At 37.3% G+C, this 13,021-nt stretch overlaps 2 protein-coding genes and 1 long non-coding RNA gene across 5 annotated transcripts; 1 reads left to right on the forward strand and 2 right to left on the reverse strand.

Moving 5' to 3' along the window:
• Nucleotides 1–2,685: 2,685 nt before the first annotated feature.
• Nucleotides 2,686–7,288, reverse strand: Rpt3 (26S proteasome regulatory subunit Rpt3). The gene is made up of 6 exons (XM_022803844.2): nt 6,747–7,288; nt 5,163–5,411; nt 4,660–4,866; nt 4,010–4,237; nt 3,543–3,764; nt 2,686–3,282 (listed from the first exon to the last, which is right to left on the reverse strand). The coding sequence occupies exons 1-6, from the start codon at nt 6,957–6,959 to the stop codon at nt 3,166–3,168; spliced, it is 1,236 nt and encodes a 411-aa protein (XP_022659579.1). The 5' UTR covers nt 6,960–7,288; the 3' UTR covers nt 2,686–3,165.
• Nucleotides 7,289–7,353: 65 nt separating this feature from the next.
• Nucleotides 7,354–8,240, forward strand: LOC147755875 (uncharacterized). Its single transcript, XR_015325898.1, has 2 exons — nt 7,354–7,438; nt 7,608–8,240. It is a non-coding gene; the product is annotated as an uncharacterized LOC147755875 (long non-coding RNA).
• Nucleotides 8,241–9,038: 798 nt separating this feature from the next.
• Membrin (golgi SNAP receptor complex member 2) lies at nt 9,039–12,984 on the reverse strand. Of its 3 annotated transcripts, none has more exons than XM_022803861.2 (4): nt 12,813–12,984; nt 11,154–11,336; nt 10,351–10,507; nt 9,039–9,991 (listed from the first exon to the last, which is right to left on the reverse strand). In XM_022803861.2, exons 2-4 carry the CDS (start codon nt 11,327–11,329, stop codon nt 9,665–9,667), a joined length of 660 nt encoding a protein of 219 aa, XP_022659596.1. In that variant the 5' UTR covers nt 11,330–11,336; nt 12,813–12,984; the 3' UTR covers nt 9,039–9,664. The 3 variants fall into 3 exon arrangements, with proteins under 3 accessions (XP_022659596.1, XP_086844697.1, XP_022659597.1); XM_086988571.1 differs by having other exon boundaries at nt 11,154–11,332; nt 12,813–12,983; XM_022803862.2 differs by having other exon boundaries at nt 11,154–11,301; nt 12,813–12,971.
• Nucleotides 12,985–13,021: the final 37 nt, after the last annotated feature.

The raw sequence follows: 13,021 nt of genomic DNA on the forward strand, positions 1-13,021 counted from the left end.
TATGTGTGAGTGGGACGTCCAGAGAAAGGGAGACGACTGAATGATCAAAAAAAAAATCCTCAGAAATCATTGTTACAAAATCAACAACAAAAGCAGATCACACTTGGGTATCTTGGAGATGAGCTGCCCAATAGACGAATATCTACGTGCAGCGTTGGAAGGCGTTGTATCTGCAGCTATATGTACCCATATACAAACAGTGACCGATTGCGCGCAACGAAGAAACTCAAGAGTTACTAAGCGGTGACGAAATATGAAATTTAATGGAAGTTAGGCAAACTCGTGAGAAAATGTTGACCTCACCTGTACCTACACAGCTGATAGTACACCAGAAATTTTCAGCCGCTCTAATATTATAGCAGAATGATCATTTCACTTACTGCCCGTGGCATAGTTTAGGCACCGTGAATTTTTAATGAATTTTCAAATATTTTATGGACTTATGTTACTAAACGTGATTTGTTGATCCGAACGTGTCGTTCTTGTAGTCCGCGATTGTGGCGGCAAATAATGAGCTCTTATACTAACTGCAACATAAATTCATGGTAGTAAGCTCTGGAAACTTTCGGTCTAATTCTGTTAGGAATGCGCCACCGCGAGTTCCCTGCTGCAAGCTTACCTATTACAAAAGGCTAGGGGGCGAGAACCTTTAATGGCAGTCCACCATGATTATGCAGTGTCCACATGTCTGCCTACGTATCTTATATGAATTCTTAATTCGAATTACTAAAAGAACATGTTTGTTTCTTGTTGCTTCATCAGCCTCCGGATGCATTACAAACGCAATGCTAGACATAAAATTAAAAATTAGGCTATTAGGAATGATTCAAGTGGAAGACTTTTCGACATTACTATCTCTACTCCCACGATATTCACATATATTATATATACTTTTGCATACAATATAGATATCAAAGATATAACTATTAATGTCATGCTTATGTTAGCACGCTGTCTGCTCTCTGGCGGCGATAAAGGAGCGCCGAGGACAAATGATAAATAGCTGTGATGGCAGAATATATATGCGATGAGAAAACACACAACATATGATGACACAGGAAAATGCAACTAAAATAAACGGATAATATTACAATTACTAGAAATTTTATATGAAATAAAAATAGCCGAGGAATGAACGAAAAAATAAACTAAAAAATATTCATGATGATGAAATGTAATTGCTTTCCATCTTTTTTTCTTTTTAATAGAAATAGAAAGAAAGGAAAAACTGACGATAAAATATATTCATAAACTTTGAATAAAAATAAAAAGAGTAACCTATATATATATATATATATATAAACTTCACTGGGTTGTTTCCATCATGTCGGGTATAGATACATCATATAAAAGCTGAGTCCATAGGTGCCCATAGTACCTTGAGATTTAATTGCAGCACTCGAGAGTGCACTACAAAAGGTACATAAGAGTAACTGAAAATTCCACGACGATAGTGCTTAGCAGAAAGGTCTAACGGTCATTTCGGCTTCAAATATAGTAATATGACCAAAGTTCAACTCTGATGGCTTTTTTCTTCTAGATACCATAAGGCACCACGATTTTAGTTAAAAAAAAAAGCTGGAACTATTATAAATCGAGGCTTGATGGTCAACGTTCGCCTTTTTGACACGTCCTACATACTAATACTACGCCATTAAATTTAACTGATTTTCAAAGTACATTAAGGCAGGATGTTTTCAAAAGATGTCTATAAACTACAGATTTTCCAAAACAAGTAAGAGAGAAGAAATACATTTTAAAAGTTATTAGCAAATATGATTTAAATAATAAAAATGGTTGATAACGTAATCTAATAATAAACTAATAAATACAACAAGCTAATGAACTGTATAAAAACTGCCACATAGTATTGTCTTCGTTTCATACTCTCAAATCCAATATATCCCAGCAGATTGAGTTAACAAATGCTGCGAGTTCTATACTACGGGATACCTTTTGAATGAAGTACTATTTTCTTGAATCAACCGTGTTTAAGGTGAGCCCACTATTGATATGGCGTAAACTACCCATTGCTTACATAGGCTGCAATTATTGGCTACATATCTCGGCTAATTATTAAGGATTAGTTATAACATTAATTACTAAATAAATTAAAAAAGAAAGGTACGTTATTGAGCATTTGTTAGACGACCCAATGATAATTTGGATCTACAACAGGTGTGTGATTCCAAAAAAACCGAAACCCTTGGTCTAAGCCGTCAAGTGTGATGATTATCTCTGTTTGTTTAAAAATCGTCTAGGTATGCTTACATGCAAATCCCTAAATTAACAAGCTGATTCATGTTCTTAAGAAAATGCGAAGTTACTAAAATGACACTGTTTTTGACCGCAGCTTGTAATAATATCATGTTAAATTATCAGAGCAAAAAGCAAACGATTTCTAATGAAGCAGTTGAAGGTACGATAGAAGATACCAAAAAAACTATCTTGCTTGTCTAATCAAACATGATTTTTCCTAAGTATTTCGGAAAGTGTAGATTTATTACCGACCTTACAGAAACGGAGTGAAAGGTCCCTCAACCGAACTAGGACTGCCAGACGCAGTCAATAAGCAATTCAAACATTTTCACAAAACCAGCTTCAAAAATATGTTGCGACCTTCCAGTTTGAACGTTAACCGCTTTACTCCGCGTTTTCGCATTATTGACAAAGAAGCCTCATAAATATAATCGGACATATTCTGGACCAATGGTACGTGATTCATATTTCAGTCGTATTCTCTGGTCAAATTTATTTTTGACAAATATCGAATACAAGTTTTTCATATTTGTGCCCTTGTGCCCGGTGTTTACCTGAAGGTGATAGGTGGTCTGTAATAGAGCAGAATATGCTTATTTCTTCTGCGTTAATTATTCTTATTAATTAATCTTTTATTTTTTGTCGTCATTGCCCTTAACAACACGCTTCCCTCTCACATATTCAGCTCTTTGTAAATTGATTTAGCATTCAATTAAAATCCAGTCAGTCCGTCAGTGTGTTGTAGACCTCACATTTTATTCCTTTTATTGACTATATATTTATTCCTTAGTATCTTTGCTATGTTTGACAGGTTCTTCTGTCACTGTTTAATGTTGTGGTGGTTTTTGATAAGGGGCTAGTATAATGGAATTGTTGAAACACGTTACTTTGTTGTTGTTGCTGATCTTATTTGTAAAATTCATGTTCGCTTTCATCTTTTTTCGTGTTATTCTTGTAAGCCTTTTCAAAGTCCTTCGGCAGTACAACGTACCGGTTTTCTCGAACAGCGTGCATTCCGCTTTCCTGCCAAAAAAATAAAAGGAACAGGCATGGTAGAGTGTTTGATTAATAAACACGATACAGCTAAGAAATTAGTAGCGGGGAAAAATAACATTGAAAGATTATATTACGTCTGTTAAATAGTCACAGTCATCATCAGGTACATTGCCGGTATGGTTCGGGTCCCATTAATGACAGAACTGGAGTATTAGATCATTATGCTGTGTGCTAAAGGGCGCCTCGCACTCCTATATATATAACAGCAGTTATTAACCAAGTCTTACCTGGCAGATAGCATTAATATCAGCGCCGGAAACCCTGTCCGGTCTAGCGACGTAATCCTCAAGGTCGACCTCATCGCTGAGGTTCATCTTAGCTGTGATCGTTGAGAAGATAAGCCGTTTCTGACGCCTATCGGGCAAAGGGAACTCGATTTTACGATCGAGACGACCAGGTCGAAGAAGTGCTGGATCGAGAGTATCGGCACGATTTGTAGCCATAATAACCTAAAATAATTTAAAATATTAATTTCACTGCTTTGGTTACTGCAATATGAAATACGGGCATAACTCTTCAACCTGAATAATAAATTTTAAAGTACGAGACTGGCAATAACCGATAGCATAAAACGCTTTATCGACCTATTAGTTAAAAGGATAAAGTTTCAAATCTTACTACTAACAACTCCAGAGTATGGATGTTCTGGGTTTGTATATAGAACCAAAAGTTATAAGAAGAAATCCAGGCATACCTTAACGTTGGTCGTCTGGTCGAATCCGTCCATCTGATTAAGTAGTTCAAGCAGAATACGCTGCACCTCTCTATCGGCGCCGGTTTGTGCATCAAAACGCTTTGTGGCGATAGCATCAATTTCATCAATAAAGATAATCGCAGGCGAATTTTCACGCGCCAAACGAAATACGTCTCGAACCATACGAGGGCCTTCACCCAAGTACTTCTGCACAAATTCTGAACCAACCTGTCACCAAGTAGGTGTAGCAAAGAAATGGCGTAACCGTATAGTGATGCAAAATGAAAAAAATAGGTACATGGTATTATTTTTTTTGGCACTAATTTTTTTCAACGGTTTGATTTATTTCCACCTTACCTCAATTATCAATTTATCGAATCAGATAATGCGTTGGTTCTATAAATTGTATTATAAGACGAAATTCCGCATTTTGTTTACGCAGGCTGAGGTATCTCATTTTGTTTTTGCCAGGAACATCTTTATTACATTATTCTTATTTATAGTACTACCAGGTTCAATTTCTAGCTTAGGCCAATATTCTAACCGTTTTTGGTAAGGTCGACGCATAGCATGATGAAGAAATCTTGAAGTCGGGGAAAAAACTTACAGATATTCTACCACCTAAAAAAGTGACCGTCATCTCTACTTACGACACGAATGAAGCTGGCGGTTGTGTGATGAGCAACGGCCTTCGCGAGCATGGTCTTGCCGCAGCCAGGTGGTCCGTACATGAGAACACCTCTTGGGGGGTCAATACCGATCTGTTTGTACAGCTCAAAGTGCGTCAACGGAAGCTCGACAGCTTCTCGCATCTCCTGTTTCTGGATGTCCAGACCCCCGATGTCTGCATACGATACCTGAATGAAGAAATCAAACAGAAGAACACATCAAACCAAAGGACGTGAGACTACAGCCAGCCTCAAACGCGGTATTAGCGAAACCTCAATACATTCTTCATAACGTGGTAGTAACAAATTTTAAACTAATATTTTCTCAATAAAAAGGCCATATCTTTTTCCTACATCATTACTAGAATTAAGAATATGAGGTAATAAATACGCTCAAATCAAGATCAACTTTACATATGGTTTCCTTGTCTAAAACATAGATAAGAACATATATACTACTGTTGTTTTAATAAAAGCCGGCTTACATCGGGTTTCTCATCTGGTCGAAGCATCGCGATTGAGCTATCTGCCTCAGGAGGTAGAACATCAACGAGGGCGTTGGAGTGCTTGTGAAGCGCCACAGAAGCCGATGGTTTAAGAAGTTCACGATCGATTGTGGACAGGATACGGACATAGTAGTTTGATCCGGTTGTCGATCCAACAATTCCGGTGTTTTGATCCACCGCCTCAAGAAACTGCCCGATAACCAAGGGTACACTTTGGATACGTTTCACCTGGTAGATCGCGGTTAAAAATCAGAAAAATAAGCAGAAATTAACGGTAGTTGAAATCATGAAGATATTGTTTTTGCTGAAGGGGTAGGAAGAATACGAAATTGTACCCGTGGTTTTCTGACAAGTGGGTTATTCGACGACTGGTTGCAATCTGTTTCAGCTAACTGTAAACTTATTAAAAAGATAGTTTTCGTTTGCTTTTAACAACAACAGAAAATGTTGCGTGCAACTTGACTAAGATGCCAGTCTTAAATAATAATAATTAGCACATTTGTTTTGTAGACGAAACTTTTAAAAGTTCTTTTAATTCAAAATTATTAATTTGTCATTTTTTGATAGGATACGTAAGAGAAAATAGAGTACGCTTTTTGTAACCCCCATTAATAATGCGTACATCTCCTTTGTCGTTAATCGAACGTAGAGAACACTATCCGTATAGTGTACTCGGCTTCGTCGAGAAACAGAATTTGTTGGTGTCTTGTTTGGCTACATCCTTAACTCTATGCCTAGGTAAATATTTTGAGCTTTACTCCCATTTTACAGGCTAGTTAAGTATTGCAGTGGCAGGCAACTGGCGACCCCTTCAAGGACGAAATTAAGTATGAGTACGCCCGATTTCGAATACAGATCTCATCTCAAACCTTGTCTGACTGTCCATCAGAGAAACGAATTTCAAAGAATAGGAACCAGTTAAGAATAGGAAATCTAACAGTAACAGCCTTTCAGATATTTAAGTTTTGATGTTTCCCGTGCGCTCCAACATGCTAAACATAAGTGCTGCTATGTAAATAAACACATGTATTAGCCAAATCTCAATCAATAATTATTATTCATTTTAACGTGATCGAAATGCCTTTCAACATTTCACAGACTCTCTTACCCAAGGCTTCGACAGCAATAATATAAATGAGTTGCCATCCAAACGACATAGATAATAATAATGCACACTTCGGTTGAAAATAAACAGAACTTGAAATGAAGAAAAAGTAATTTCGGAATTCTAAACAAGTTTAACTGTGTCAGGCGGTGTACTAAACAACGTAGTATTTTCTTTCAATTTTCTATAGTTTATAAGCACTAAAGTGTCAATTTTTTAAAAAATACTTTATCTTCAACCCCAAAAAAATAACCTTGTTCGTTCATATTAATGTTTTTCTTGCTGTATCCGTTTCAGATGAAAATTTCGTGCTCCAATTTATGCACGATTCACCAAGAATACTCGTAACCATACCGATACAGTAGGGAATTAACATATACTATAAATCTGACTCCTCTCCATAAAAAAAATTAGGTGCAAAACATTCTATTGCGTCTAATCTCGTTTTCTGTCCTCACTTCTTCCTGGGCATGCAGGTACTCCTTCTTGAGATTGCGCTGCTCATCCTTTATATATTCTTCTTGAACCTCGAGGAACTCAAGCTGCCTTTTCAGCCGCATATAACGGACGTAATAGTCCTCGAGTTCAGCATCATCTCCACCACCGATATTTACCGGATCAGTGACTGCTGACACAGAATCCATTGGGGCGATCGCTGCGACCGCTGACATCGCTTATGGCTATAATGCCAAATCCTTTGAGTTGTCAACAAAACCCCGAACCAAACCCTGAGACTGTGGGCACCTTTCTGGGCTCAGTCCAACTAGATAGCAATGATAACACTGACTTTGCACGACTGGGTAACTCGTCACAAAGTAACAATCACAGATACATACAGACAGGCTAGACTTTCTCTGCTTAGTGCAGATGATTTCGCGTTAAAGAGTGAAGCACACTATCAAGACTGGTAATATTTCGGGTCCCAATTAAGAATCCTGGCTCAGGTGGTGTCTTTGGTAGACGCTAGTCAGCTTGTTGGTTTGCTCCGTGATTCGGCAACTTTGTTTTTTGCTACACGCGTATTTGACAACGGATGTTTGCCCTCACTCTTGTTGAAGAGGTTGGTGTTTACAGCAAAGGCGCTGGCATGGGATAGCCTTTAACGATGGGGCTCTGCGCCAAGGAAAAATGAACTGTTAGAATTGACGGTGTAGGTATGACAAGTGTAAAGAAAAAAGTGAAAGTTCTGATTGCTCATATTTTATTTTGTGGGTCAATTTGGAACAGGCTGAAGCGAATTATTTTCATTTGTAACTACGATTGAGTATGCCCCTATATGAAATGAATTATTTTTTATCACCTTTATTATTACGTTGCAGCAAATGACGATGAGCTGCAGGCACGACTTACTCGAAGCGCGGCGGAGTCGGCAGCGAGAGCTCTCTACACAGCTACGAGTGACGCAGGAGATCACTATTAATCGTTTGCATGCATTAGGAAAAATTTAAAAAGAAAGAAAATGGACCAACATAGATTCCGTAAACATGACAAAAAAAAGAAACACCTGACAAGGCGTTTTTTGTTGCTTGCACGACAATGAATAATCTCTATACAAGGTCGTTACTACTGATGAAAGACTAGTCATTCATGTTACTTGTAAATATAAACCAGAAGGGTTAGACCCTTTTAGCTCGATGTTACGAGGAAATATTTACGGTTAAAAGTGGCACTTCTGAATATGGTGGGATGAGGCCGTTACTCAAATCTATTCATTCGTTCCAGCCACGAAATTAACAGAAAAAGGCAACTTAGATTCGAGGCCGGAGTCCGCAAATTAGTCGGCGAATTGGACGCTTCCGCTGACTAAGCTGTTTCACTTCGCGGGATATATTGGCTAGAAAAAAATGAGCAGAAGCCGTAGGAAACAAAAGACTGTACCTTGACTAGAATGTGTTTACTAATTTGAAAACTACAATAAACTAAAATGGATAAAATTTTTTTAATCAGCCTAATATTGCCTGCTTATTTTAAGGAGTAAATAATTTTCAAATAGTATATTGGCTTATAATATTTACATTAGGTTTATTGAGAATATACTGATCAGTTTTTTAAGTTATAATCATTGACGATATTATCAACTTTGTCGACTTTGTATTAACTTGAAGCTTGGAAATATGGTGAAGCTAATTTTCTATATTAAATACCACGGGATAGAGGTGGATTGTTCCCCTACAGTAAACTTAAAGGTTATTGTTTAGTGCGTTCAGAAGAGGCAAGCTACTCTCCGCCGTACTATTAAAGAGAAAAATTATATTTTCAAGTAAAACTCCAGAACACATTTATTGCTGTTTATGCCCACAAGCTTTAACTGAAAGCTTGGTAACGAATGAATACCAGAAGGACATAATAGTTCTAAAGCATAATCGGTAGCCCATCTCAAAATTTCTTTTATTTTGACTGGTTGACCTTATTTTGAAATGCTAATATCTTCCGAGATCCAATCGTATTGCGTAAAGGTGATTATCAACATGAATAGCGTTTCTGCTTACGATCCTTTTTCATAAATCTGCTTTCAAATTACAAATTGGGAGTAAAAAGTGATTCAACTTATTTACTAGATACGAACTTGACCGGTGAAAAACAGTGTTATTTAACCTATGTGAGGACTTCCAGATGTGCGGTGACTTCTCTGTACTCATTGTATCTACAGAATAAATTTGCTGATCATTATGCTGAACTTCGGATGAAATAGTTGCCTGTAGTTACAGTTTTCGCATTAGTACTAGCTCATCTAAGTAAAAACACTACAATTTTGTTTTATGTTTTCTTCATTACATTTTTATTTTTGTTTATAATGCATTAAAACTTACACGATATACTTTGACAACTTTGCACAACGCTGCTATCGCTACCTTGACCCGCTTTTGTATTGTTATCTACAATAAGTACTATACATTTCGTTGAGTTTGTCAAATATCAAGTTATTTTAATATATCCAATATATCCGTCCGTATTTTATTATATCTCACATTATCTATTTAATCTGGTGCTGTTTAATATCTGAAATCTTGAAGGCGTTCTATTCTTTTTTCTTTAAATGAATCACCAAAATACTCTCAGTGTCAGTACCTAACCGTAAATAATATTTTTTCAGTATGATCCACATAGAGCAATTTCACCTATAATTAGTACCATTGATAGCAAATTGTAGCAACAAGCAACATGGTTATATATTGTTGCTGTTATCCCATCGTCAAGTTCATACTTTCGTTCCAGTTGCATTGTAATTACAATGCCACACCTAAAAATACAGTATTCATTTAAATTCGTTTTTTTCTTAGACTTTTGGGTAGAAGCGTGAATCGCGTGAGAAAATACCGTCATGTTTGTCCACTTGAGCTTGTCACTCAAAACGCTTTGCCTCCTGTCTTTTTGCTTAATAAAAGTAAACTACGATAACGAACATGACAAAAAGCGTGACAGCCATTCCGCCAAAAAGAACGTATCTGTCTTGGGCGCCACGTTTCTCAATCAGCCGCATAAGCGTATTAGACATTCCTAGCTGATTGACAATGTCGAAGATGCGTTTCCGTGTATTCATTAGGCGTCGTTTCTGTTCACGCAGATTGTCAAGAATCAAGCCGCCATGGGATATAAGATCGTCCACATTACGATTGGCGTCTTGCGCCTTTGTGTGAAATACGACCATGTGGTCCATATCGATCGAGGTATCATTGGCACGAAACGTTCGGTGAAGAAGCTCCTAGAACGAAGAAACAGACAGAGGAAAAATCAAAAAGGTAGGTAATATGCGCTTAATTCATATGGAGGCTGTCGCTGCCCCAACAGAATGTTTCGTAAACGGATCTGCTAGAATCTGTATAGGGTTGAATAGATTCATTGATAAAGTACTATAATAGTTGATTCATTGCTGAATTTATCAGCCCATTTTGGGTAGGAGCAGTAAACTGGCAGATTTTAGTTTTAGATATGTGAAAAAATATTCTTTGTTTGATCGTAAATGGCACAAGCGTCGTTATTAAACTCGGTAACAGATTTTTCAATACGTTCACACTTATATATATTTTTTTCAAAACAATTCGAGTTTAAAGCTATGCATACTTCTCTATTGCGTTCGTGTGCGCGTCGCTCGTCCCGCTTTCGCTTGAGGTTCTCTTGTGCCGCTTTAAGGTGTCTCGCATCGTACTTCAACTGGTCGACTTTCTGCATGGCAAGGTGCCGTCGTGATGCTGGCTCCTTATGCACTAATATACTTAATCTGAAACAAAAATAAGGAAGAAATTAGCTCCATAGAACTTCTACAGGAAAAAGGCTACATAACTGTCATAATCAAAGATTTGAATGCTGCGGGACAGACAGCTTAGGGTTTACAGCAATAAGAGAGATCTTCTCACGGACCCAAATATAACAAAAACCATATTGTTTAAAGTGATCATTAAACAGCTACAAACAATATGATATTGTATAGATTTCCAGTTTCAATTTCGAGGTAGATTTTTTTAAACCTATGCGCTAGCCAAACGGTTTTTATAGCTGCAAATGTTTTTTCCACCTATGGTCCTCTTTTTAACTTATTTATTGCTGCTTAAGCGAAATTTTGTTTCCTTGGCACATAAAAACCGATTATGAAAGTTATATAGCCAGCAAAATATGGCATATTATGTTTATATAAGCGTGCTTAATATTCATATGCATATATATATATATATAAATGTAAACCATGCGGATAGTAACGCAAGTTCAACTTCGATACGTGTTGCAGCAGGCGTGACTTAGTCAGCTCCGAGGCAATATTTGAATGTTAAGTCCAGAAAAGATGCTGGTTCGAGTCCGCTAAGGCGCATATGTCTACCACATATGTTAAAAAGCTAAACATTACTATTATTATCAGTATTATTGCTCACCGCTCGCACTTGTTGAATATCGTTTCGATTAGTTGATCGACATGAGTGTCAAACTCCTGCTCGTCTTTAGCCTGATCAAACCTTCGGAAGGCCCGATCCACCTCCTCCATGTCATGCCTCGTGCGATGATATAATTCCTCCATCGTTCCTGCCCGGACGTGCAAGCACTCTGTCATTAACTGACTTAGAAGAAATGTATTTTAACCAGATCGATTTCTCAGATAGAATTATATATTTAATATACTGATCGATTCTTTTGGGGCATAAATAATCTGATGTGATTTACAGTTGTTATTACAATTGATTAGTTGACTATTAAATGAAATTCTAAACAATGTTAACTCAGACCTTATGTACTGGCATTACCGGCAATTCCGTACTTATAAAACGTACAGTTAATTTAATGACAGGCCTACGTGAAGTATAGTGCTAGTTTTCTTTCTTTTTTTTCTATTAGACCATTCTTTCCATACGCGCTGGCATTCATCTATTGCTGTCTTCGTTTAGCCTGTTGTTCCTTACCCACTAGTCGGCAACGTCAGATTCAATTGCGAACGTACCTGACCAATGTATACTGTATCCGTCTTATATAAGGGACCAACCATCGCTTATTATTCGCACGGAGCTCTGTCGGGCACTCCACCCAAAATATAATCTAATCATTATGTCGCTTTTGTTCAGTCAGAGTCATGGAGCTCGCATAGCGTATACTGTTTGACACGAAGTCATATCCGTTCTTATTAATGTTAATCATATGCTCGCGTCGAAGATGGTCAGTTTAACGTCCCGCTTTTTAAATTGTTGATCATTTTTTTTAGTTAATTTTACTGCCTACATTACAGTTTTCGACCTTATTAAATCCAATTAAACTGAATCTGGTATGCTTATCACTTGAAAAACCGCACAGTTCATTGTGTTCAATGTTTGAGTTCTACGTCTGGCACCGCTGCTAGGCGGTAAAAGTACTTTAACAATACCTCTTTGCCCGGGTTCGACCTTACACCACTATGTGTCTTTGAGATTAAGTAGGCAAACACATTGCCCACAAGTTACCACCGGGACCGTTTTAACAAATTAAATAAACTGTACTTGCTATTGCGATCTTATAGGACAACGATTCATTCGAATTCAATTATTCACATAGAAACGCCAAATAGGTGGCGCAGTCCTTACTTAAAACTAATTAATACAATCGTAGGAGCAAGTTATACTCAATTAACAAATATATATTTATATATATATATATATATATATATATATATATAAATACAACAAAGCACTTCTGTACAGAACAGCTTTCTATCCTGGACAATATTGTCATATTTTTTTTTAACACATGCATTAAACCATGTAACTTGCAGCAGAATTACTGTCCAGTTCCCTCTCTGACTTATAAGTCAACAGAACTTGTGCCATTGAAACAACATACGGTTTTGGCATCATTTAATGATTTGCTCAATAACACACTTTCTAATTCTTTGATGGACTACACCAGGAAATTGAATGTCAATATGAATTATCCCATAAAAATAGGTTGGCTCTAAGTGGACTGTGAATTTTATGTGGCAGAAATGACGATGGAGATAAGCAACGGAAATAACACTCGGACTTCTTTGCTGGTGAAGAAGTGAACTATGTCACTCGCCTTAGAATACTGACCGATTCCGATGAATAATATTACAGTCTTCTACTGCTACCACCGCCACTATGTCCGTTTAAACCGTGGACTGATACTATGTGTTTATGGAAAGTCTTAACTTGGGCGCTAGCGCATCACCAAGAGCAGCTGATGCGAGTAATATTTGATGGAGCCGCTATTAGATTTTGCAAATGACGTGGTTTTGTTGCGGTTGAAGTGCACTATCTGC

Source organism: Varroa destructor, unplaced genomic scaffold (genome assembly GCF_002443255.2).
Source record: "Varroa destructor unplaced genomic scaffold, Vdes_3.0 BEIS01000004.1, whole genome shotgun sequence".
NCBI classification, from domain to species: Eukaryota; Metazoa; Arthropoda; class Arachnida; order Mesostigmata; family Varroidae; genus Varroa; species Varroa destructor.

Coding starts and splice junctions, on each gene's coding strand:
- Membrin (XM_022803861.2), bottom strand. CDS start 11,329: ATGACAGAGTGCTTGCACGTCCGGGCAGGAACGATGGAGGAATTATAT. Junction 10,508..11,153: donor ATATTCAACAAGTGCGAGCG/GTGAGCAATAAT, acceptor TTTTTGTTTCAG/ATTAAGTATATTAGTGCATA. Junction 9,992..10,350: donor CACACGAACGCAATAGAGAA/GTATGCATAGCT, acceptor TCTTCGTTCTAG/GAGCTTCTTCACCGAACGTT.
- Rpt3 (XM_022803844.2), bottom strand. CDS start 6,959: ATGTCAGCGGTCGCAGCGATCGCCCCAATGGATTCTGTGTCAGCAGTC. Junction 5,412..6,746: donor ACCTGCATGCCCAGGAAGAA/GTGAGGACAGAA, acceptor GCGATCTACCAG/GTGAAACGTATCCAAAGTGT. Junction 3,765..4,009: donor ACCAGACGACCAACGTTAAG/GTATGCCTGGAT, acceptor AAATTATTTTAG/GTTATTATGGCTACAAATCG.